We start from the raw sequence: 27,440 nt of genomic DNA on the forward strand, positions 1-27,440 counted from the left end.
GTTGGTGAGGAATATGATCCTGGCAGCAGCATTCAGGACAGATTGGAGCGGGGAAAGTTTGGTAAGAGGGAGGCCGATTAGTAGAGAGTTACAATAGTCCAGACGAGAATGAATAAGTGAAACAGTAAGAGTTTTTGCAGAGTCGAAAGCAATTCCGATTATGTAGCACCTATGGCTGTGGTCTTCATTATTTGGGCCGTAGAATGCAAATGTTGCAGGCGCAAAAGAATGGCCACAGACACAATATCAAAAATGGCTTCCTCAAACAAAGCAAATCAAGACACTTATCCCTACAATATAAAAATAATTTCGATTCTGTACGGGTCACTTCCTTAGAAAATAGAAAATCTGCTCTCAATTCCAAATGAACATATTGGATCTATAAAATACAAAGTCATTTTCCTGATGAACTGAATAAAATGTTAGAACAAGTCTAAGAAACCCACATGTGAACTGACTTTTTACGCTTTCCCTCTTTTCTTCTCTCCTCTCCCTGTGGAACTAGTACTCCTGTTTGGAGTTGTTTTTTCGCTAGAGAGAGAGAGAGCATGGCTTAAATCTCACCTGGAGTTACGCGCCTGTCCGATGTAGAAGTAATAAGATGTATAACTATGTGCTTAATTCTAAAACTCTGGGCAAAACCGTTAATGAAAAAGACCTGGGTGTATGGGTGGATGACAAACTTATGTTCAGTGGCCAGTGTCAGGCAGCTGCTATAAAGGCAAATAAAATAATGGGATGCATTAAAAGAGGCATAGATGCTCATGAGGAGAACATAATTTTACCTCTATATAAGTCACTAGTTCGACCACACTTAGAATACTGTGCACAGTTCTGGTCTCCGGCGTAAAAGAAAGACATAGCTGAACTAGAGCGGGTGCAGAGAAGAGCGACCAAGGTTATTAGAGGACTGGGGGGTCTGCAATACCAAGATAGGTTATTACACTTGGGGCTATTTAGTTTGGAAAAACGAAGGCTAAGGGGTGATCTTATTTTAATGTATAAATATATGAGGGGACAGTACAAAGACCTTTCTGATGATCTTTTTAATCATAGACCTGAAACAGGGACAAGGGGGCATCCTCTACGTCTGGAGGAAAAAAGGTTTCAGCATAATAAGACGCGGATTCTTTACTGTAAGAGCAGTGAGACTATGGAACTCTCTGCCATATGATGTTGTAATGAGTGATTCATTGCTTAAATTTAAGAGGGGACTGGATACATTTCTGGAAAAGTATAATGTTACAGGGTATATACACTAGATTCCTTGATAGGGCGTTGATCCAGGGAACTAGTCTGATTGCCGTATGTGGAGTTGGAAAGGAATTTTTTTCCCCAGTGTGGAGCTTACTATTTGCCACATGGGTTTTTTTTTGCCTTCCTCTGGATCAACATGTTAGGGCATGTTAGGTTAGGCTATGGGTTGAACTAGATGGACTTAAAGTCTTCCTTCAACCTTAATAACTATGTTACTATGTTAATATGATGGCTCCTCCGATATGGGATCAGGTTGTAAACCACACTGATTTCGATTAGTGCGCGAGTGATGGTCTGACAGCCCTGTGCCAGTGGTAAGTGATCTCCGTCCTTGTGTACCAGATTCCTGGTGCCACTCGGAGGAACTCGCTTCTTACTGGCGTGGTTTCGGTACATAATAACAATTATCTATCAGTCCCTTACAACCTTTAAAGGGAACCTGTCACCAGGTTTGACCGATATAAGTTATGGCCACCACCTTTCAGGGCTTAACTACAGCATTCTATAATGGCACCTTGAGAAAGAAAGGCAAAACGCGCGTCGGTGTCGGCGTGGCATGTGTCCGGACTCCCTTATACTATGGGTAAGCAATGCTAATGTGGGGGTGGTATAGGCTCCATTGATTTTGCCCTTTATTTGTATCATAGTATATTGGAGTCTGAGGACACTGGTAGTCACCACTACCTGATCCTAGTCTGTAATGTTTTATATAATTTGTATGGATTAATAAACTTAAACCTTTTTATAGAATTGGACATATTACTCCTAATTTTCTTTTGTTGATATGTATGCAAGTGGGAGTGTCCACTAGGTGTATTTTGAAGACAACGACTTGGGGGTTAGTCTTTCCAGCACCTCTCTACTGATGTGGCCCTTTATGGTTTTGTTTTACTAGCATTCTATAATGCTGTAGATAACCCCCCGATCCAAACTGCAAGAGAAGAAAAATAACTTTTATTATACTCACCTGGGGGCCGTCCGGTCCAGTTGGTGTGGCAGATCCTGGTACGGTGCCCCCCATCTTCTTGCGATGTCAGCCTCCTGGTTGCTTCATGGCTCCCCGGCATCGCGCTCCGGCGCAGGCGTACTTCTCTGCCATGTTGATGGCAGAGCAGAATCCTGCAGTGCGCAGGTGCCAGGAAAGGTCAGAGAGGCCCAGCGCTTGCACACTGCAGTACTTTGTTCTGCCCTTAACATGGCAGACAAGTACGCCTGCGCAAGAGCGTGATGCTGGGGAACCTATGAAGCAGGAGGGCAGCATCGCAAGAAGATGGGAGGATCAGGACCAGCGACACCCATTGGATCGGACCACCCCCAGGTGAGTACTGTATAGTAAAACTTATTTTTCTTCTCTTGCAGGTTGGGTCTGGGGCTTATCTACTTATCTATCTGAAAGGCGGTGGCCGTAACTCGTATCGGCCAAACCTAGTGACAGATTCCCTTTAACAATTTTTTGTCAGTTTGCTCCTAGGCATCCATGGTCCTTTCATTCTTCCAGGATTCCATGTAGAAATAATTTTATTAATAACAACAATAATAAAAATTTCTCTGGATAGAAGATAGGATCAAAGGTGGAGGTCAAAGCCCTCGGAATCCTGAGGTGATGTCCACTATGGGACTCAGTGGGATATTCAACATATGTCAGTGAATTTGCTCCTGGGGAGGAATCTATGTTTGGACACACACACATAACATATAGTATATAATATGGAAATTATTTTAACCCCTTCCCGACCTTTGACGCCACGTAGGCGTCATGAAAGTCGGTGCCAATCCGACCCATGACGCCTATGTGGCGTCATGGAAAGATCGCGTCCCTGCAGATCGGGTGAAAGGGTTAACTCCCATTTCACCCGATCTGCAGGGACAGGGGGAGTGGTAGTTTAGCCCAGGGGGGGTGGCTTCACCCCCTCGTGGCTACGATCGCTCTGATTGGCTGTTGAAAGTGAAACTGCCAATCAGAGCGATTTGTAATATTTCACCTATTATAACGGGTGAAATATTACAATCCAGCCATGGCCGATGCTGCGATATCATCGGCCATGGCTGGAAATACTAATGTGCCCCCACCCCACCCCACCGATCGCCCCCCCAGCCCCCCGATCTGTCCGGTACACTGCTCCGGCTCCATTCCATCCTGTGCTCCGCTCCCCCCCCGTGCTCTTGTCCGCTCCCCCCGTGCTTCAATCACCCCCCCGTGCTCCGATCACCCCCCCTGCACTCCGATCCACCACCCTCCGTGCTCCGTTCCACCCCCGTGCTCCGTTCCACCCCCCGTGCTCCGTTCTAACCCTCCCGTGCTCCGTTCCACCCCTCCCGCGCTCCGATTCACCCCCCCATGCTCCGATCCCCCCCCCCCCCCCGTGCTCCCCCCTACCCTATCATACTTACCGATCCTGCCGGGGTCCGTCCGTCTTCTCCCCGGGCGCCGCCATCTTCCAAAATGGCGGGCGCATGCGCAGTGCGCCCGCCGAATCTGCCGGCTGGCAGATTCGTTCCAAAGTGCATTTTCATCACTGAGATATAATGTATCTCAGTGATCAAAATAAAAAAAATAATAAATGACCCCCCCCCCCCTTTGTCACCCCCATAGGTAGGGACAATAAAAAAATAAAGAATTTTTTTTTTTTCCACTAATGTTAGAATAGGGTTAGGGGTAGGGGTAGGGTTAGGGGTAGGGTTAGGGGTAGGGTTAGGGCTAGGGCTAGGGTTAGGGTTAGGGGTAGGGTTAGGGGTAGGGTTAGGGGTAGGGCTAGGGTTAGGGGTAGGGTTAGGACTAGGGTTAGGGCTAGGGTTAGGGCTAGGGTTAGGGGTAGGTGTAGGGTTAGGGTTTCGGTATGTTCACACGTATTCTGGTCCTCTGCGGATTTGATACTAAACCGCTGCGGATTTATGGCGGATTTACAGCGTTTTTTCTGCGCATTTCACTGCGGTTTTACAACTGCGATTTTCTATTGGAGCAGTTGTAAAAAAGTGACATGCTGCGGAATGTAAACCGCTGCGTTTCCGTGCAGTTTTTCCGCAGCGTGTGTACAGCGATTTTTGTTTCCCATAGGTTTACATTGAACTGTAAACTCATGGGAAACTGCTGCGGATCCGCAGCGTTTTCCGCAGCGTGTGCACATACCTTTAGAATTAGGCTATGTGCACACGGTGCGGATTTGGCTGCGGATTGGCCGCTGCGGATTCGCAGCAGTGTTCCATCAGGTTTACAGTACCATGTAAACATATGGAAACCAAATCCGCTGTGCCCATGGTGCGGAAAATACCGCGCGGAAACGCTGCGTTGTATTTTCCGCAGCATGTCAATTCTTTGTGCGGATTCCGCAGCGTTTTACACCTGTTCCTCAATAGGAATCCGCAGGTGAAATCCGCACAAAAAACACTGGAAATCCGCGGAAAATCCGCAGGTAAAACGCAGTGCCTTTTACCTGCGGATTTTTAAAAAATGATGCTGAAAAATCTCACACGAATCCGCAACGTGGGCACATAGCCTTAGGGTTAGGGTTGGAATTAGGGTTGTGGTTAGGGTTGTGATTAGGGTTATGGCTACAGTTGGGATTAGAGTTAGGGGTGTGTTGGGGTTAGTGTTGGAGGTAGAATTGAGGGGTTACCACTGTTTAGGCACATCAGGGGTCTCCAAACGCAACATGGCGCCACCATTGATTCCAGCCAATCTCGTGTTCAAAAAGTCAAATGGTGCTCCCTCAATTCCGAGCCCTGACGTGTGCCCAAACAGTGGTTTACCCCCACATATGGGGTACCAGCATACTCAGGATAAACTGCACAACAATTACTGGGGTCCAATTTCTCCTGTTACCCTTGTGAAAATAAAAAAATGCTTGCTGAAACATCATTTTTGAAGAAAGAAAAATGATTTATTATTTTCACGGCTCTACGTTGTAAACGTCTGTGAAGCACTTGGGGGTTCAAAGTGCTCACCACATATCTAGATAAGTTCCTTGGGGGGTCTAGTTTCTAAAATGGGGTCACTTGTGGGGGGTTTCTACTGTTTAGGCACACCGGGGGCTCTGCAAACGCAACGTGACGCCCGCAGACCATTCCATCAAAGTCTGCATTTCAAAAGTCACTACTTCAATTCCGAGCCCCGGCATGTGCCCAAACAGTAGTTTACCCCCACATATGGGGTATCACCATACTCAGGAGAAACTGGACAACAAATATTGGGGTCAAATTTCTCCTGTTACCCTTGGGAAAATTTAAAAATTCTGGGCTAAATAATTATTTTTGAGGAAAGAAAACGTATTTATTATTTTCACGGCTCTGCATAATAAACTTCTGTGAAGCACTTGGGGGTTCAAAGTGCTCACCACACATCTAGATAAGTTCCTTTCGGGGTCTAGTTTCCAAAATGGGGTCACTTGTGGGGGGTTTCTACTGTTAAGCCACATCAGGGGCTCTGCAAACGCAACGTGACGCCCGCAGAGCATTCCATCAAAGTCTGCATTTCAAAACGTCACTACTTCACTTCCGAGCCCCGGCATGTGCCCAAACAGTGGTTTACCCCCACATATGGGGTATCAGCGTACTCAGGAGAAACTGGACAACAAATTTTGGGGTCAAATTTCTCCTGATACCCTTGGGAAAATAAAAAATTGCAGGCTAAAAGATAATTTTTGAGAAAATAATTTTTTTTTTTTATTTTCATGGCTCTGCGTTATAAACTTCTGTGAAGCACTTGGGGGTTCAAAGTCCTCACCACACATCTAGATAAGTTCCTTTGGTGGACTAGTTTCCAAAATGGGGTCATTTCTGGGGGATCTCCAATGTTTAGGCACACAGGGGCTCTCCAAACGTGACATGGTGTCCGCTAAAGAGTGGAGCCAATTTTTGATTCAAAAAGTCAAATGGCGCTCCTTCCCTTCCAAGCCCTGCCGTGCGCTCAAACAGTGGTCCCACATATGAGGTATCAACGTACTCAGGACAAATTGGACAACAACTTACGTGGTTCAGTTTCTCCTTTTACCATTGGGAAAATAAAAAAATTGTTGCTAAAAGATAATTTTTGTGACTAAAAAGTTAAATGTTCATTTTTTCCTTCCATGTTGCTTCTGCTGCTGTGAAGCACCTGAAGGGTTAATAAACTTCTGGAATGTGGTTTTGAGTACCTTGAGGGGTGCAGTTTTTAGAATGGTGTCACTTTTGGGTATTTTCAGCCATATAGACCCCTCAAACTGACTTCAAATGTGAGGTGGTCCCTAAAAAAATGGTTTTGTAAATTTCGTTGTAAAAATTAGAAATCGCTGGTCAAATTTTAACCCTTATAACTTCCTAGCAAAAAAAAAATTTGTTTCCAAAATTGTGCTGATGTAAAGTAAACATGTGGGAAATGTTATTTATTAACTATTTTGTGTCACATAACTCTCTGGTTTAACAGAATAAAAATTCAAAATGTGAAAATTGCGAAATTTTCAAAATTTTCGCCAAATTTCTGTTTTTATCACAAATAAACGCATAATAAATTGACCTAAATTTACCACTAACATGAAGCCCAATATGTCACGAAAAAACAGTCTCAGAACCAATAGGATCCGTTGAAGCGTTCCTGAGTTATTACCTCATAAAGGGACACTGGTCAGAATTGCAAAAAACGGCAAGGTCTTTAAGGTCAAAATAGGCTGGGTCATGAAGGGGTTAATACAGGCTTGGAGTTAGTCAGGAACAAACATGAATATATGGACTGCGACAATTAATATATCTTAGTTGTATCTCGATCATTCAGGTTCTCCAGCACATTTTACCTACAGAAGGGTTTTACATTCCAACCAATCGTAAAGTAAATAAATAAATAAATAATAATAATAATAAAAATGTCACCAACAGGTTTTTAATAGATCAGTACACCAAAGGAGGTTTTGGTTATATCCCGTTATATTTTATTACATTTTATTAGAGATTTATTGGTATTGAATATATCATACATAACTGTTTTTGTTTTTTTCATTTGACCACAGATTTCTTACAACTTTTCTGCTGATGTAACATAGTAACATAGTTAGTAAGGCCGAAAAAAGACATTTGTCCAACCAGTTCAGCCTATATTCCATCATAATAAATCCCCAGATCTACGTCCTTCTACAGAACCTAATTGTATGATACAATATTGTTCTGCTCCAGGAAGACATCCAGGCCTCTCTTGAACCCCTCGACTGAGTTCACCATCACCACCTCCTCAGGCAAGCAATTCCAGATTCTCACTGCCCTAACAGTAAAGAATCCTCTTCTATGTTGGTGGAAAAACCTTCTCTCCTCCAGACGCAAAGAATGCCTCCTTGTGCCCGTCACCTTCCTTGGTATAAACAGATCCTCAGCGAGATATTTGTATTGTCCCCTTATATACTTATACATGGTTATTAGATCGCCCCTCAGTCGTCTTTTTTCTAGACTAAATAATCCTAATTTCGCTAATCTATCTGGGTATTGTAGTTCTCCCATCCCCTTTATTAATTTTGTTGCCCTCCTTTGTACTCTCTCTAGTTCCATTATATCCTTCCTGAGCACCGGTGCCCAAAACTGGACACAGTACTCCATGTGCGGTCTAACTAGGGATTTGTGCAGAGGCAGTATAATGCTCTCATCATGTGTATCCAGACCTCTTTTAATGCACCCCATGATCCTGTTTGCCTTGGCAGCTGCTGCCTGGCACTGGCTGCTCCAGGTAAGTTTATCACTGCATGTGTGGCAGTTTACTAATGTTCACGGATACAAGTGCATAGGTGGATAGGAAGAGGGGCAGGTAAAGCTACTAATTAGTCCACTTCCAACACCAGTAAAAGGTATAAATGGGTCACATGGGTCATACTAACTGAGTACCTGAAGAAGGCTGGATAGCCGAAACACATTGTGGTTTTATTGTATTTTTATTGTTCCTTCACAATTTCTGGTACATTCCAAAAATATATATTTTTTTACAACGCCATCCTGTACCAGTTTTGAAGCATCGAGTGGAAGCGCCTACATCTTGATTCTTTGTTTTTCTATTTTTTTTTTATCAGCTTTTTCACCGACTTTACATCTGCTTTCTGGTTCAGTGGAGCAGAACATGGGTCATATTTGGATGTTTGTTCGTTTCTCGCAGCTTGATCCCCAGGAGATTTGCTCACACTTGTGTTGGGGCAGCCCCCATCATTATACACTGATGCATGATCTAGTTTTGGTTACTTCTTTGTCTTTTTTTGTTGCCGTTAGGTGACGGCCTGTACCAGTTTAGCCGCCCAAACTGCCGCACAGGGTTATGACGACACATCTCCTATTCAGAATATTGGGAATTATTATATTATTATGACAGAAGACAACGTTGATTTGAAGGAGTCGAATCCCAGGGAATATCTGGGCGACATCTGATTTTAGAATCCAAATATTTAACTAGATTTTATATTCTTTTTGCTGTTTCACTATTGGACCAAGCAGGGATTTAGGTTGTAGGTGGAGGTATGCACATGGCTGGACTGGACTTGTGTTATACGGATCTGCAAATCAGCAAACGTTCAATTATTGGCTGATCTCGTTGTTTTACGCAGCCTAAAGGATCATACCTGTCGGCAGCACATGTGTTAACAAGCGGCCATTAATTGGTTATGTTGTTAATCAATGCCCATCAGGCTGGAGATCTATCCGTGTAAATCAGCCCTTACCGATGTTCGGTACATATTGTACATCTGTATGCTTCTGGTTGTATGTGGAGCTACGTGTAGGTTTTCAGTCAGGTCCATAGAAGTTCTCTCCTTCTATACCACTATATCACAGCACATGGAGGCACTGTGCGTCCATTATACAGACTTGTAGAGACCTCACGATCTGCAGTACTGATTCCTTATACACAGCTCCCATGTGAATGAGCCTTGGGGGTTCGCAAGGACTATAGCTGTGATGATCTATGCTTAGCATAAGCCATCAATGTTTGAGCAACAGGGACTGACTTTCCAAGGCCTGGTACTGCAGCAGGAGCAGTCCTGGCTGGTAATCTGCTTGAGCGGTCATACATGGTAATGCTGTGTAAGTGGTCCTGCCTGGTACTGCCAAATGGGTTGTCCTGCCTGGTACTGCCACATGGGTTGTCCTGCCTGGTACTGCCACATGGGTGGCCCTGCCTGGTACTGCCACATGGGTGGTCCTACCTGGTACTGCCACATGGGTGGTACTGCCGCATGTGTGGTCCCACCTGGTACTGCCACATGGGTTGTCCTGCCTGGTACTGCCACATGGGTTGTCCTGCCTGGTACTGCCACATGGGTTGTCCTGCCTGGTACTGCCACATGGGTTGTCCTGCCTGGTACTGCCACATGGGTGGCCCTGCCTGGTACTGCCACATGGGTGGTCCTACCTGGTACTGCCACATGGGTTGTCCTGCCTGGTACTGCCGCATGGGTGGTACTGCCACATGGGTGGTCCTGCCTGGTACTGCCGCATGGGTGGTACTGCCACATGGGTGGTCCTGCCTGGTACTGCCGCATGGGTGGTACTGCCACATGGGTTGTCCTGTCTAGTACTGCCACATGGGTGGTCCTACCTGGTACTGCCACATGGGTTGTCCTGTTTGGTACTGCCACATGCATTGTCCTGCCTGGTACTGCCGCATGGGTGGTACTGCCTGGTACTGCCACGTGGGTTGTCCTGCCTGGTACTGCCACGTGGGTTATCCTGCCTGGTACTGCCGCATGGGTTGTCCTGCCTGGTACTGCCACATGGGTTGTCCTGCCTGGTACTGCCACATGCATTGTCCTGCCTGGTACTGCCACATGGGTGGTCCTACCTGGTACTGCCACATGGGTTGTCCTGTTTGGTACTGCCACATGCATTGTCCTGCCTGGTACTGCCGCATGGGTGGTACTGCCTGGTACTGCCACGTGGGTTGTCCTGCCTGGTACTGCCACGTGGGTTATCCTGCCTGGTACTGCCGCATGGGTTGTCCTGCCTGGTACTGCCACATGGGTTGTCCTGCCTGGTACTGCCACATGCATTGTCCTGCCTGGTACTGCCGCGTGGGTGGTCCTGCCTGGTACTGCTACATGGGTTGTCCTTCCTGATACTGCCACATGGGTTGTCCTGCCTGGTACTGCCACATGGGTTGTCCTGCCGGGTACTGCCACATGGGTTGTCCTGTTTAGTACTGCCACATGGGTTGTCCTGCCTGGTACTGCCACATGGGTTCTCCTGCCTGGTACTGCCGCATGGGTTGTCCGGCTTGGTACTGCCACATGGGTTGTCCTGTCTGGTACTGCCACATGGGTTATCCTGCCTGGTACTGCCACATGGGTTATCCTGCCTAGTACTGCCACATTGGTTGTCCTGTTTGGTACTGCCACATGGGTTATCCTGCCTGGTACTGCCGCATGGGTTATCCTGCCTGGTACTGCCGCATGGGTGGTCCTGCCTGGTACTGCCACATGGGTTGTCCTGTCTGGTACTGCCACATGGGTTGTCCAGCCTGGTACAGCCGCATGAGCAATCACGTCTGGTACAGGTTCTGCTCTTTCCACTATCACTAATCTTTAGAGCATCACAGTGGCTCAGTGGTTAGCACTTCTGCTTTGCAGTGCTGGGGTCCTAGGTGTTTGTATGCTTTTTCCGTGTTTGCGGGAGTTTTCTCCAAGCACTCTTGTGTCTTCCCACACTCCTGAGACATACGGATTGGGAATTTAGAATGGGAGTCCCCATCGGGGACAGTGATGATCATGTCTGTAAAGCGTTGCGGAATATGATTGTGCTGTTTAAGGGAGTAACATAAATAGGCGCAGTTTCCAGTGTGGACAAGTAAACAAGCACTCCTCCTCCTCCTTCCAACAAAATTTTTATCCTCCTAATATATTGCAAATATATTATACAGCACTGTGTACCTACAATTGCTCATTTTGCCTTTCTACCCAGTTAATTCTTCTCTTTTCCATTAGGTCTATGACATCACGTGATTAAAATTTAGACTAGCTGAATCCTTCTAAGCTCTGTGTAGAAACAGGAGGTCAATTTTCACTGTATGAGTCATGAGTAACAGTAACAGTCTATGGGAGGAGCAGAGCTGCTGGGTCAGGAGGGACAAGAGACTTCCTGTTTCTACCTAGAGCAGAGAAAAGAGAATAATTAGCTTGGTAGAAAGACAAATTGAGCAATTGTAAGTACACAGTGCCGTATAATATGATGATTGCAGTATATTGAGAGGATAAAAACTTTGATGAGAGGAGGAGGGCTTCTTTAAGATGGTTCAATATTTGCAAAAGTGCTGGGGAATATGACATTGCTGGCCTTTCCTAAGGACTTCCATCAAGTTTACAATCTCCGAAAGACCTCAAAACAAGTAATTTGCGCATACTACTTTACAGCCTGGGCAGACAGATTACTGTGGACTGTGAACCGGTCTGTCCTCTGCAGGAGCCGGCACCCAGACAATAAGGATTCCCAGAGACATCTTGTGCTCGATTCTTTAGGCGCGCCGACTACCTGACTCCTGGAACTTTCCCAACTTTGTGTCAGTGTTAAATCTTCCGAATAGTTTCTGCTTAAAATATTTCTCCTCTATTGAGGCAAAGTGCCAGATTCCGTGACTGCCATTGTATGTGCATTTCTCCTGGTCTTTCTTGATCCGCTCGTACGAGGAGCCGCGTGAGATGCTCATAAAGAACAATGGGTTGAACAAATATTTGAGCTTCGGGTTCTCATTATTAATAGGAAGTGACTGGAACAATAAGCTCCGACGTTACCGCTATTTATGTGCTTATCATGGACTGTAACAATGGAACTGTACACAGCGAGCTGTGGGGCGAGTTCACAAGTCAGCGAGGACAGTGAGGAGTAGTCAGCCATTCGGACTAGCATTAAAAGAAAGAAATAAATTCCACTAAAAGATCAAGGCCACTGAAATCTCCCTTCATAAAAAATCACCTATTATTTAAATCATTTTTTTTTATATTAAATGTATTTTAAAGAAAAATAAATATTATTTGTATTTTTCATGTAACAAAATCTGTATTAAAACAATATTTTTTAGAAGTCTTGCAATTTTCACTAGGCCTGAAATTAGACTCCCACTACCTGTTCCTTACAGAATAAATACATCCCACTGTGGACACATTAACCCTCTTACTCATGCTCAAACTGGCGCGTCAGAGCCCAAGATAGAGAGACCACATCACTAAAATAGGACACTCCACATAGCAATACGTCTAACCAGAAAAAATGGAGTACACATACAAATTGGTGAAAAAAGATAAATATCAATTTATTACAAGAGTGAATCAAACAATTAAATTACATAAATAATACATCAAAGACACATGTCATGCTCAGCGAGGAAAAGCAAGATGGACACAAGCCCCCTGACGAAGTCGACGCGAAACGCGCGTTGGGGCTGTGCCGCGTGGTTCTCCTGTCACTGCAATATGGGTAAGGGACATCTATGATTGAGCTTATACCTTGGTTGATGGAATACTTATGTAGGGGATCTGTTTCATGGATTTTTATGGATGGTACACTAATTAAGAAGCCTTTACTTGGTATATTTTGCAGTGGTAGGCAGCCACATGGTTTGTGTCCATCTTGCTTCTCCTCGCTGAGCATGACATGTGTCTTTGATGTATTATTTATGTAATTTAATTGTTTGATTCATTCTTGTAATAACTTGATATTTATCTTTTTTCACCAATTTGGATGTGGACTCCATTTTTTCTGGTTAGACCTGTTCCTTACAGAAGACTTGTCAGCAGTCTCATTGTCATCACAGAGAGCATCGCAGTGACAGGTGACAACTCTCTGATTAGGACAAAGGTCCAGTATGAAGGGAGGAGGAGGCGAGCTGTGACATCACCTGTTAAGAATGGCGGATCTTGCGTTATCTGCTGTACAGGTCCTTCTCAAAAAATTAGCATATAGTGTTAAATTTCATTATTTACCATAATGTAATGATTACAATTAAACTTTCACATATTATAGATTCATTATCCACCAACTGAAATTTGTCAGGTCTTTTATTGTTTAAATACTGATGATTTTGGCATACAACTCCTGATAACCCAAAAAACCTGTCTCAATAAATTAGCATATCAAGAAAAGGTTCTCTAAACGACCTATTACCCTAATCTTCTGAATCAACTAATTAACTCTAAACACATGCAAAAGATACCTGAGGCTTTTATAAACTCCCTGCCTGGTTCATTACTCAAAACCCCCATCATGGGTAAGACTAGCGACCTGACAGATGTCAAGAAGGCCATCATTGACACCCTCAAGCAAGAGGGTAAGACCCAGAAAGAAATTTCTCAACAAATAGGCTGTTCCCAGAGTGCTGTATCAAGGCACCTCAATGGTAAGTCTGTTGGAAGGAAACAATGTGGCAGAAAACGCTGTACAACGAGAAGAGGAGACCGGACCCTGAGGAAGATTGTGGAGAAGGACCGATTCCAGACCTTGGGGAACCTGAGGAAGCAGTGGACTGAGTCTGGTGTGGAAACATCCAGAGCCACCGTGCACAGGCGTGTGCAGGAAATGGGCTACAGGTGCCGCATTCCCCAGGTAAAGCCACTTTTGAGCTACAGAGAAGCAGCACTGGACTGTTGCTAAGTGGTCCCAAGTACTTTTTTCTGATGAAAGCAAATTTTGCATGTCATTCGGAAATCAAGGTGCCAGAGTCTGGAGGAAGACTGGGGAGAAGGAAATGCCAAAATGCCTGAAGTCCAGTGTCAAGTACCCACAGTCAGTGATGGTGTGGGGTGCCATGTCAGCTGCTGGTGTTGGTCCACTGTGTTTCATCAAGGGCAGGGTCAATGCAGCTAGCTATCAGGAGATTTTGGAGCACTTCATGCTTCCATCGGCTGAAATGCTTTATGGAGATGAAGATTTCATTTTTCAGCACGACCTGGCACCTGCTCACAGTGCCAAAACCACTGGTAAATGGTTTACTGACCATGGTATTACTGTGCTCAATTGGCCTGCCAACTCTCCTGACCTGAACCCCATAGAGAATCTGTGGGATATTGTGAAGAGAAAGTTGAGAGACGCAAGACCCAACACTCTGGATGAGCTTAAGGCCGCTATTGAAGCATCCTGGGCCTCCATAACATCTCAGCAGTGTCACAGGCTGATTGCCTCCATGCCACGCCGCATTGAAGCAGTCATTTCTGCCAAAGGATTCCCGACCAAGTATTGAGTGCATAACTGAACATTATTATTTGATGGTTTTTTTGTTTGTTATTAAAAAACACTTTTATTTGATTGGATGGGTGAAATATGCTAATTTATTGAGACAGGTTTTTTGGGTTATCAGGAGTTGTATGCCAAAATCATCAGTATTAAAACAATAAAAGACCTGACAAATTTCAGTTGGTGGATAATGAATCTATAATATATGAAAGTTTAATTGTAATCATTACATTATGGTAAATAATGAAATTTAACACTATATGCTAATTTTTTGAGAAGGACCTGTATATACAGGAGTTATTCGTCACTGTCTTTGATGATAATGAGACTGCTGAAAAGTCTTCTGTAAGGAACAGGTTAGTAAGAGTCTATTATAAGACCTAGTGGCAAGTGTGGAATTTGCAAGATTTCTGATAATTTTTTGTAATATAGATATTGATATGGACAAAAAAAAATGTAACCATTGTAAGATAGGTCATTTAGGTTAGTGGGGGCTCGGCTCTCTGTATCCCCCATAGTCAGTAGATTGGAGAAGCAGTGTCGCATTGGGAGTGGCACAGCTCAGCTCATTTTATGGTCGTCTCTTTGATCAGCTGATTGTGAGGGTCCCAGGTACTGGACCCCTACTGAGCTGATAATCGTGACCTCTCCTTAAAGAGGAGGTCTTATTTTATTCCCTTCTCGCCTAAGCCATATGTTTCTACAGATTATTTTTTTTTTCATTTTAGATAAAAATTTCCTGAGCTGTATGGCAAATTTTTTGAAAAAAAAAAAAAACCCAAGCGTGGATTACTCAGGGGAAGCAGCTGAACTAAAGAAAGGGCAAAGTTTTGTCCTAGCGAAAAGGTCCTCTTTAATAACCTCTTTAATACCAGAACATTAATTTTGTTATTCATACATACAGATATGAGCCAAACTATGAGTATAAAAAATAATGTTATATTTATTTGTACTTTAGTGTGTTATCTGCTGCTGACCTTTCTGTAGACTGTGTATCCTGCACCTCTGTGTCATCTGCTCCTAATTTTCAATCGCTTAAAGGGAATCTTTCACCAGGTTTTTGCTACCCCGTCTTGACAGCACCATGACAAAGAGACAGAGACACTGATTCCAGCGATGTGTCACTTACTGGGCTGTTTAGTGTAGTTTTTATAAAATCACAGTTTTCTCTGCTGTAGATATATCAGGTCTCTGAATGCTGAGCTCTGTATAGCTCCGCCCACAGCACTGATTGGCAGCTGTAGACAGAAAGCAGCCAATCAGTGGTGGGGGCGTGGTTTGACTACCTAGCATTACTAGTCCTTTAGTGATAATCTCCTGCTGATAAAACTGATTGTTATCATAACCACAGTATGCAGCCCAGTAAGTGACATATCACTGGAATCAGGGTCTCTGCCCCTACATCATGCTGCTCTCAGATTAGGCAGTAAAAACCTGCTGACAGGTTCCTTTTGAATAAAGAGATTCCTTTCTACATTTTTTTTTTTAAATCTCCGTTCAGGTACGTGTGCCAAACAGGGGCAGTGAACTGTGACATCTGTAGCATTGTCATTGCTGCCATTAGTAGCTGTTTTCTAGGATCTGACACAATAGAATATCTCTTATACAGTATCTGTAATACAATATGTTCAGATTACTAATATTATCAGAAAGTCTAATACACTGTTGTTGGTTTTATTGATGTCTTTAAGGGTTGTCATTAGAGCGTTTCTCAGCGACCATCGCCTCCCGCGCTCGTCTGTCTGAGAGAGAAGAAGAAGCCGTCACTTGCTTCGAGAAAGCCAGTTGGATTGCACATGTCTTCTTACAAGAATTAGACAAGGTGCGTAATAACAGACGGACAGGCAGGATCCATATTGGCTCGTGATTCCCTATCAATGACGTGTTGAAGACTAAGCCATCTTTGATAATGGAGAACGTAATATTGCACATGTACTTCAGGAATATTAGCTGCTTAGTTGTTCATAATTTAAATACACCAAAGTCCTGCTGAGTTGATGGGATTATTGTGCTTACACACAGCAATCAGACCTGCAGTGGAAAGCATGGTGGAAAGTCAGATCAGCCGCTTGAGTCTGTGACTAGACTACCACAGACCTTTATAGATGTATTTTTATAAATCTGAGATGTAAAGCTCTCAAACAAAATAAATCAAAGGCCTAAAGCTGCAAAATCACTGCTTAAAGGGAAACTGTCATGATGATTTTACAACTGAAACTAGTGGCATGGCAGTATAGATCTTAGTACAACATGAAAAATGATACCTGTCTTGTAGTAATCCGATGTTCCAGCGCTGAGAAATGATGCTTCGAAGCCACCTGCAAATTTAACCTGGAAGTGCCAGGACACGCCCCCAAAGCCCTTCCTGGCTAATTTCTGCGTTGATTCAAACCTTAATTTCTCAGCGCTGGAACATCGGATTACTACAAGACAGGTATCATTTTTATCGTTGGATTATGAACTATCCAGCCATGACACTAGTTTCTGGAGTAAAATCGTCCTGACACATCCCTTTAATAGTTTAAAGATCCAAGATTAGTATTCTTCTTGTCAAGTCAATGTCCCATAGAAAACTAAGCAGCTGTGGCAATAAATTTGCATACCAAGTTTCATCAAATTTACACTAAGGATTTTAAAAGGGATGTGTAAAGTGGGCCTAGTATCCAAGAAGACTTCGATCAAGCCTGATTTCTTAAGGGGCCTTATTATTCCCTAAATCTCCCTAAACAGTGTTGGTATATAACCCTGTATATGTGCTCCTGCCTTGCCCTAGCTACTTAGTAGAAGTCCTATGGCCACCCATGTTTGTTTGGATGCCACGAGTCCGTAGCGCTTTGGTTGGCAGTGGTCGCTGGATTTGCCAATACGATCATTTTTCTTAGCCGTCCCCAGCTGAATTCTCTTTAATTTCAGACCGACCAGTGATGGTCTCAACACCCGGAACCGCACATAGCAGCCACTAGAAATAATAGAAAAATGCTACTTTTTAAGTAAAAATTCAATAATAATAATACATTATTTTGAAAATCTTAAGCTGCTTATAGCAGGCGTAGATTTAATGTTCAGATTTATTAAATGGGGTGCACCTTTTACTAAGGCTTACATAAATCACCCCAAGACTTGTGATACATTCCCCAGTCCCAAGAACTGTGGGTCATAGTAATAACCTTTAGGTTAACGCTTTGTATAGAGAACACTGACATCTGCTGGAGAGTGACGGGATAGCACTATTACAGTATGAGCATGCAATGGGCAATGTGCAGGAAGGTAAACTTTCCCTGTGATAATGTTTAGTTAACAACTAGGGGGCAACTCTGCACTCTTTATGTACTTGGAGGAGTAATTGTTCTCTTTATTATTATGCGATGACTTATTTGACAGCATAGTAGAGAAGTGTCTCCCCACTCAGACCAATTCCAGATGGGCGTATTTCATGGACTGAATATGGATTGCCTTATAGACATTTATGGGGCTGTAAATTAGGTTTGGGAGATCCATGGACTTTCCCGGCCTTGTGAGTCATTAACATACTAGGGCGAGGACCCATCAGACTCAAAAGCTACCAAAAAAACCCACTGGGGCTATTTTAGACTCATACTTACTGTTTTTTTTTCTGGAAGAGTTTTCTGGAAGACTCCTTTTCATCACAGGAAGGATTACAATGTTAGGTATACTCTGCGAATAACACGGGATCCACCATTAACAACAGCTCCCCCTTCCTTTCACAATGGGGTTTGCACACGCTCATTAGACACATTAATACAAAAGATAGGGCCTGAGCCAAGTCTATCGCTGCTAATGTGCATGTGCATTTCCTGAAACAGGAGTCTAGAATAGCCCCAGTGATTGGTGTGAAAATTGCAAGATTTCTAATTTTTAGTTTAAATACAGATTTTGATATGAAAAGAAAACATTGCCAGAAATGTTTAGAAAGTCCATTTCCATTATAATAAAATGATGGTGCATACACCTCCACTGTCATTGTATAATGGATCCCTGTATTCTGCTTGGTCACACTTGTGTATTGGTTTCTTTACATTCTAAAATGAAGGTTTTTTTGTTTGTTTTTTTACACTTCTTTCTTTTTTCTTTCTTTTGTTATGTCTGTCCTTAGAGTATGACCAGCGCTCATTCCAGGACTTCCAAGAGCAGCGCGTCTTCAGGTCCGGACTTTGAGGTTAGCTATTTCCTGGAGGTGGCACTGGGAGCAGCGTACGCAGCACATTTCAAGAGGGGGTAAGTGGTCACATTCTGTTGGCTACTATGTTATTACTGGTGTAATATCTTAATAACCAATTAATCATTTTTTTTTACTGTCTGGAGACCTAAAATTGACAAAGTGTGAGAAAAAAGCTCAACGGTATAGGAGATTCTTCCATAATGGGTGCGGTGCATTAAGGGTGATAACAAGTATGGAAGGGGTCCAACAGCTGCAGAAATTGGGTAAGTTTAATAGAACATTAAAACCAAGGGAAAAATAAAATCATAATGAGCGAAAAAAGGAGACACTGCGCGTTTCGAGCGCAAAGCTTGAAACGCGTAGACCCGAAATCTCTCATTATGATTTTATTTTTCCCTTGGCTTTAATGCTCTTATAAATGTGATGTTTCGACTTATCCAATTCTTGCGACTGCTGGATCCTCCTTCCACACTTCTTTCTACGCTAAAATTGACACGCAGACATACAAAACACAAAAGCAAAAAGGACCGGCACAGAACATGATGATTGTAACCATCAAAGAAAAAGAAGCCCTGAATCCACACTTTTCTTCTCTTTGATGGCTGTGTTTGTGTGATAAGTGTCCATGATGCATAAGTGGTGTCTGCCAAATTGGTTCAATCATGATTGGAGGAATGCAAGGGAAAGTGTCATCAGAAATAAACTTATCGTTTACATCAACTTTTTATGTTATGTTTTTTTTTTTCTTTATCTATTTTTTTATACCATTTTTTTTTTTTAATCAAAGAAGTTATACTCTCAAACCCGCAGCGTTTTGGCGTAAAACATGAAAAGCAGCAATTACGCTGCCGGTGTCCGATACATGCTGACTGTGCTTCAGGCAGAATGAAGGTTTCCTTTATGACATTAGAAGATAGCTTGTTTAATGGTGATTTTTTTTTAAATTTTAATCATGAAAATGTTTCCAATCCCCAGCCAAAGTCTCCGCAGTTTATTGCAGTCACGTTTCAGAGCAGGATGAAGATCCATTCATTTGTGTTTGCTGTGTGTTCCCTCTTAAAGGATAACTTGTAGTGATGAGTGAACGTTCTTCGATATGGTGTTATCTGAGCATGCTCGTGTGCTAACCGAGGGTCTTCGGTGTGCTCGAAAGGTATGTTCGAGTCCCCACGGCTGCATGTCTCCCGACTGTTTGACAGCACCAACAGATGCAGGGATTAACTGTTTGTTACGCCATCCCGGCATGTATTGTGGCTCTCGAACAGCCGTGAAACATGCAGCCGCAGGGACTCGAACATACAGTGGGGAAAAAAGTATTTAGTCAGCCACCAATTGTGCAAGTTCTCCCACTTAAAAAGGTGAGTGAGGCCTGTCATTAACATCACAGGTAGACCACACCTATGAGAGTCAAAATGAGAAAACATATCCAGAAAATCCCCTTGTCTGATTTGGCAAGATTTATTTAGCAAATTATAGTGGGAAATAAGTATTTGGACATTAACAAAAGTTCATCTCAATATTTTGTTATATATCCTTTGCTGGCAATGACAGAGGCCAAACGTTTTCTGTAATTCTTCACAAGGTTGCCACACACTGTTGTTGGTATTTGGGCCCATTCCTCCATGCAGATCTCCTCTAGAGCAGTGATGTTTTTGGCCTGTCGCTGGGCAACACGGACTTTCAACTCCCTCCAAACCAAGGACCTTCATTTGCTTCTTACGAAGCCACTCTTTTTTTGCCCTGGCGGTGTGCTTGGGATCATTATCATGGTGAAAGACCCATCTACGTTTCATCTTCATTGCCCTTGCTGATGGAAGGAGGTTTGCACTCAAAATCTCATGATACATGGCCCCATTCATTCTTTCATGTACATGGATCAGTCGTCCTGGTCCCTTTGCAGAGAAACAGCCCCAAAGCATGATGTTGCCACCCCCATGCTTCACAGTAGGTATGGTGTCCTTTGGATGCAACTCGGCAATGTGTCTCCTCCAAACACAACGAGTTTTGTTTCTACCAAACAGTTCTACTTTGGTTTCATCAGACCATATGACATTCTCCCAATACTCTTCTGCTCTCTGGCAAACTTCAGACGGGCCTGGACATGTACTGGCTTAAGCAGGGGGACACATCTGGCACTGCAGGATCTGAGTCCCTGGCTGTGCAGTGTGTTACTGATGGCAGCCTTTGCTACGGTGGTCCCAGCTCTATGCAGGTCATTCACTAGGTTCCCCCATGTGGTTCTGGGATTTTTGCTCACTGTTCTTGTGATCATTTTGACCCCACGGGGTGAGATCTTGTGTGGAGCCCCAGATCGAGGGAGATTATCAGTGGTCTTGTATGTCTTCCATTTTCTTATTATTGCTCCCACTGTTGATTTCTTCACTCCAAGCTGGTTGGCTATTGCAGATTCAGTCTTCCCAGCCTCTTGCAGGGCTACAATTTTGCTTCTGGTGTCCTTCGACAGCTCTTTGGTCTTCACCATAGTGGAGTTTGGAGTCAGACTGTTTGAGGTTGTGGACAGGTGTCTTTTATACAGATGACAAGATCAAACATAAGCCATTACTACAGGTAATAAGTGGAGGACAGAGGAGCCTCTTAAAGAAGAAGTTACAGGTCTGTGAGAGCCAGAAATCTTGCATGTTTTTAGGTGACCAAATACTGATTTTCCACCATAATTTGCAAAATAAATCTTGTCAAATCAGACAAGGAGATTTCCTGGATTTGTTTTCTCATTTTGACTCTCATAGTTGTGGTCTACCTATGATGTCAATTACAGGCCTCTCTCATCTTTTTAAGTGGGAGAACTTGCACAATTGCTATAGACCAATGCAGAAAAAAGTAGTGTCGGCATCCGACATCAATGAACGACCTATGCATAAAGAAGCAGCAACGTTTCGATCTTTTAAACCATGTGCGGGTCTTCATCAAGCTTGACAATAAAGACGTTGGACGCCGTCTCAATGCTTTTCCTGCTATTCATTCCTGAGAATATTCACACTGACTTCACATGTTTTTTTTTTTTATTCTTTAATTACATTTATTCCATGAATCACTTACAGGATGTGAAGAATTACAAGTGTTCCTTGAAGCCGGGAATGAATGAGTCAGAAGGGTTTAGAAGATGTGTTAGAATTCTCTCTCTGTGTCTGAGGAGACATTGGGCTTTTCTCAGTTACAATTTGTAGTCATCATCCGGATGTTAAAGGAACAGTAAGGCCCTGGTCACATTCTGGCACCGACGGCCCCAAGTCTTTAGTCTGTGAACAGAGTTTTAGTAACAACGTTGCTGCTGCGGGAAATGTCATAAAAAACCCATGAGACTCCACGCAGAAAGCCAAGGAACAGCCCCAGTGGGTCCAATCCTTGTGGGTGGAAAATAGCGTCCCCACAGGTCAGGCTGAGATCCCTGCCGTCCATCATCTGGTCATGACTTCGCCAAACGGAAATCCAAAATATGCTGACATGTCCTGGAAGTGAGGGAGGAGAGAAACAAGGAAATAATCGTGTCCTCAGCGTTTGTCCGCGCTGCAGTTTCTGCACGTTCCTGAAATCCTGCAGAAAGCACAAAGGTTAATTTCCTGATACTTGTCCGGTTTGGCTGGTACAACCTTGTATGATTACAGCACCATTCATGTTTCTGTACATGAAGAAGACCTTCAAGTATTCAGACTAGAGATGAGCGGATCAATTCTCGGAGGATCGAGTTTGAGTCAAATATCCTGAAATTCGCGGTTTTGAGGTTCATTTTGTGGTTTGCAAAAAAACCTTGCATGTCACCATATCCAATGCGTCAGAGAGCGGGCCAACATCACTTTGCATTTCTGCGCAGCCTCTCTATAATACCCTACAGCTATGACATCCAGTGGATTATCATACATTGTACAGTGGTGGTCTCTACATCTCTCTCTCTCCTGTAGAGTGTAAGCTCTAATGGTCAACCGGGTCCTCTCTCTCCTGTAGAGTGTAAGCTCTTATGGTCAGCGGAGTTCTCTCTTTCTCCTGTAGAGTATAAGCTCTTATGGTCAGCGGGGTTCTCTCACCTGTAGACTGTAAGCTCTTATGGTCAGCGGGGTTCTCTTTCTCCTGTAGAGTGTAAGCTCTTATGGTCAGAGGGGTCCTCACTGTCTCCTGTAGAGTGTAAGCTCTTATGGTCAGCGGGGTTCTCTCTCTCCTGTAGAGTGTAAGCTCTTATGGTCAGCGGGGTTCTCTCTCTCCTGTAGAGTGTAAGCTCTTATGGTCAGTGTGGTTCTCTCTCTCCTGTAGAGTGTAAGCTCTTATGGTCAGTGGGGTCCTCTATCTCCTGTAGAGTGTAAGCTCTTATGGTCAGCGGGGTTCTCTCTCTCTCCTGTAGAGTGTAAGCTCTTATGGTCAGCGGGGTTCTCTCTCTCCTGTAGAGTGTAAGCTCTTATGGTCAGCAGGGTCCTCTCTCTCTCCTGTAGAGTGTAAGCTCTTATGTTCAGTGGAGTCCTCTCTCTCCTGTAGAGTGTAAGCTCTTATGGTCAGCAGGGTCCTCTCTCTCTCCTGTAGAGTGTAAGCTCTTATGGTCAGCAGGGTCCTCTCTCTCTCCTGTAGAGTGTAAGCTCTTATGGTCAGCGGGGTTCTCTCTCTCCTGCAGAGTGTAAGCTCTTATGGTCAGTGGGGTTCTCTCTCTCCTGTAGAGTGTAAGCTCTTATGGTCAGCGGGGTTCTCTCTCCTGTAGAGTGTAAGCTCTTATGGTCAGTGGGGTTCTCTCTCTCCTGTAGAGTGTAAGCTCTTATGGTCAGCGGCATCCTCTTTCTCCTGTAGAGTGTAAGCTCTTATGGTCAGCAGGGTCCTCTCTCTCTCCTGTAGAGTGTAAGCTCTTATGGTCAGCAGGGTCCTCTCTCCTGTAGAGTGTAAGCTCTTATGGTCAGCGGGGTTCTCTCTCTCCTGTAGAGTGTAAGCTCTTATGGTCAGCGGGGTTCTCTCTCTCCTGTAGAGTGTAAGCTCTTATGGTCAGCAGGGTCCTCTCTCTCTCCTGTAGAGTGTAAGCTCTTATGGTCAGCAGGGTCCTCTCTCTCTCCTGTAGAGTGTAAGCTCTTATGGTCAGCAGGGTCCTCTCTCTCTCCTGTAGAGTGTAAGCTCTTATGGTCAGCGGGGTTCTCTCTCTCCTGTAGAGTGTAAGCTCTTATGGTCAGCAGGGTCCTCTCTCTCTCCTGTAGAGTGTAAGCTCTTATGGTCAGTGGGGTCCTCACTGTCTCCTGTAGAGTGTAAGCTCTTATGGTCAGCAGGGTCCTCTCTCTCTCCTGTAGAGTGTAAGCTCTTATGGTCAGCAGGGTCCTCTCTCTCTCCTGTAGAGTGTAAGCTCTTATGGTCAGTGGGGTCCTCACTGTCTCCTGTAGAGTGTAAGCTCTTATGGTCAGCAGGGTCCTCTCTCTCTCCTGTAGAGTGTAAGCTCTTATGGTCAGCAGGGTCCTCTCTCTCTCCTGTAGAGTGTAAGCTCTTATGGTCAGCAGGGTCCTCTCTCTCCTGTAGAGTGTAAGCTGTTATGGTCAGTGGGGTTCTCTCTCTCCTGTAGAGTGTAAGCTCTTATGGTCAGTGGGGTCCTCACTGTCTCCTGTAAAGTGTAAGCTCTTATGGTCAGTGGGGTCCTCTCTCTCCTGTAGAGTGTAAGCTCTTATGGTCAGCAGGGTCCTCTCTCTCTCCTGTAGAGTGTAAGCTCTTATGGTCAGTGGGGTCCTCACTGTCTCCTGTAGAGTGTAAGTTCTTATGGTCAGCGAGGGTCTCTCGCTCTCTTTCCTGTCCCCCACATGTATTTTCTGAGCAATTACAATCTTCCCAGTATTGATATTTGCACAAATTTGTTTGGCACAAATGGAATTTTGGGGGAGAATTCGAGAAAACCAGCGAATTCAAAGTTGAAAACAACCGCTCATCTCTGATTCAGACCCTATAATCAAAACTGCCCTATATGAACAAGGCCTATGTGTTTGTCCTCTATTAGCCATTAAATGACTACAACAATGTCTCTTGTTGGAGACGCCAGCTAGTCCTTTGTGTTACTTTCATACCTCATAGATTTGAATAGGAAGAGAAAAAGAAAAAAAAGAGAATAAGATAGAAACCCCCTTTCTCCGCCTTCTACATTCTGACCATCTGTGAACATCGGCCCACGCTCGGATGTCACCCAAGTGCGCCCCGATCTTTTCTCGGACCCATACACTTGCGTTGCTGACTGTGATCCTGTAAATCTGGTGTCACATAAACATAAAGCGTTTCCACAGCTGGAGACCTCGGATAAAGCCCCTTGGGGTCACTGCCTTTTCTCAGACTTGACGTGCTAAGATAGAAGAAAGCTGAAAATCTCTGCTTTACAGCCGTGACTGCGTCCTGTGTCAGATACCATTGATTTTAACAGAGGCGCTTTCTCGTTAGTGTTTTATCCCTTTGGCTAAAACTTCTGTCAGCGGCCGTCATCAGCTGCCGTGGTGACATCCGCCATCGCCATTAATGGGCAGAGGTTTATAGCGGAGTTTAGGAGATCATAGGGAACATGAAAAATGGCGAATATTCAGAGATTGGACTCCTGTGTTAAACTGTCATGGATCTGGGTCACTACAGGTAAAGAATATGGTGGCAGTAAAATTCTGTTGGCCCTTCCAGCACCTGTTTGTGGGCTCGATTTTACTAGAAAGCACACAGAGGTTTGGTTTCTCATAGATTCTATGGAAATCATCAGGGAAATGAATGTATTACTGTGGATCTGTAGTGTGGACCATAGGGGATTTGTATGCTGCCGTACAGACTGTGCATGTAACAAAGCCATATGGACCCTTGGGGGTCACACCACCATCTTCTACACATCTGAAAAAAAATGGTACGATTATTCTGATCAGACTCTGATCGAGTTTTTATAGTGTTTGATCAGACGTGGAGAGAAAAAGATATATAGTTTCTCCACTTTCTCCGTGAAATCGGACCGCACTTGGATGCCATCAGAGTGCTGTCCGTTTTTTTGTTTTCATAGACCCATAGAATTGCATTGGCCATTTTGATTTGTTACTAGTCGGAGGCGTGTCCCTGCAGTGTCTCACACTGTCCAATCAGTGCTTTCAGTATCAGACTCTGTAGGCCCCTCCTTAATTTATAAAGAAATGCTAACGCCCACTTGTCAATTTATTCATAAATAAATAACAGAGGAACGGGTCAATAATAATAGGAAAAGACTTCTTGTTTTATGAAGAGCAGAAATAGATGAAGTGACAGTAATTTTTCATTGTTTATCTGACTCTTCTGTTTCCTTGCCTTGTGAATAGCAGCTTTATCTAAGACCTTATTCTCAATAAAAGTCATATTTCTTAATTATTTTTTTTCCTTCTGAGGGAGAGTAAAAACGAAGAATCCACTTTATATTCCTAAATTTGATAGATGACATGCCTCACAATAGCTCGTATTCAGCTAATTAGCTAGTGGAAAGTTCTGTTTGGACAGCAATCTGACCCCTGCAATGGTAGAGATGAAACACTAGAGGGCGCACTGTACTCGTACAAAGGTGCCGTGTTGAGCGCTGTGTCATCCCCCGCTTTTTATATGTGATGTTTGGCGGTGCACAAAGCAAGCATCATTGGATATGTGCTTCCGCTAACTATGAACTGATCTTCCTACCCCTTCCTTACCCTTTTAATTTTTTTTTTTTTTTTTACTATACCCTCCATTAAAGACTCCAACTCCTCCAGGCCGGCGTGATCAGGGGGCGCACTGGAGTCAAACACTGCTGATTTCTTAAGACGCCGAATCTGGCGTGAAAATGCTAAAAGTTTCAATATTTTTGCTCAACGTCAAGATATGCAAGAGTTTTGCGACTTTTCAAAGTGTTTTACGCCAAAAATCTGCCAAAAAAGCACCTTAGTTTGGAGCCTTTAAGCCTTATTGTTTTTTCTAAGTCTGAAGGCCCGGGTTATTACTGCAGGTACTTCTGCCTTTTGTCACGTTTTTACCGTTTTGTTCCCTTTTATTGTTTGCGCCATATTCATCTTTCCAGTTGCGCCTTTTTTTTTTTAGTCTTTTTGCTATGTGTTCACCTGGTTTGTTTGGTTTTTTTTTTTTTGTTTTTCTGCAGATGTTTTCTCCTGATTCATCAGTTTCAACTTTTTCCAAAAGTCACAAAATGTACATCAGACGCCCCCAGAGTGATTTTATGTACACTGGGGTTTTTTTGGGCAATTTTGTAAAATATGGAAGTTTTAGTGTAAAAAAACAGTTTTTTTTTTATTTCGCGCGTACCGTAATACTTAAACCACGTGCGCTGGTTTTAAGAAAAAAAAAAATCGGTAACGAATGACACATGACAAAAAAATGAAAAGTGACTTTAAAAAAAATTGCAAATAATGAATTAAAGGTGAAAATGTCTAATAATTGTCTACAGCCTTATAGGAAAGCTGTCAGGAGATTCATGCTGCCCGATCCATGAGCAGCATGAAAACAGGACAGGCTCCGTCCGTACAATCAGCTGTTTAATTCTAAAAAGCTGAAGACTAAGATGTGCACTAGACGTGTCAGAGGGGCATCTCCTAAGCAGCTTCGCCCTTTTTCCAGTGGTCATTTAAAGGGTTTCCAGGCTTGGGTTCAATTCTGCAGTCACGGCCGTGCGCATGACCCCAAGTAATTGATTAGCTTATTCTGGCCACATTCTGACTAGACGTGCACGACCTCACTCCATACAAGTGAATGGAGTTAGGTCGGACACGTCTAGTCGGTATGTTACCGTAGGTATGCAAACTGCATACTTGAGGTTACACGCCCGGCTGCTCCCGCCACCGGAGAGTCCTGACCGTGCGCAGTGTGCATGATGTGAGAATTCACAAGTCTGCAGTCGCATAGAGGATAATAGAGGAAA

The 27,440-nt window shown here is 43.8% G+C and overlaps 1 protein-coding gene across 1 annotated transcript in view; it reads left to right on the forward strand.

Moving 5' to 3' along the window:
• TTC7A (tetratricopeptide repeat domain 7A) overlaps positions 1-27,440 on the forward strand; it is a 405,643-nt gene that overhangs the window by 43,317 nt on the left and 334,886 nt on the right. The window contains exons 4-5 of the mRNA XM_069768639.1: positions 16,098-16,228; positions 18,521-18,642. Coding sequence (XP_069624740.1) covers positions 16,098-16,228; positions 18,521-18,642 — 253 coding nt within the window. The remainder of the gene's footprint in view (positions 1-16,097; positions 16,229-18,520; positions 18,643-27,440) is intronic.

This window comes from Ranitomeya imitator, chromosome 5, assembly GCF_032444005.1.
Source record: "Ranitomeya imitator isolate aRanImi1 chromosome 5, aRanImi1.pri, whole genome shotgun sequence".
In the NCBI taxonomy this organism is placed as follows: Eukaryota; Metazoa; Chordata; class Amphibia; order Anura; family Dendrobatidae; genus Ranitomeya; species Ranitomeya imitator.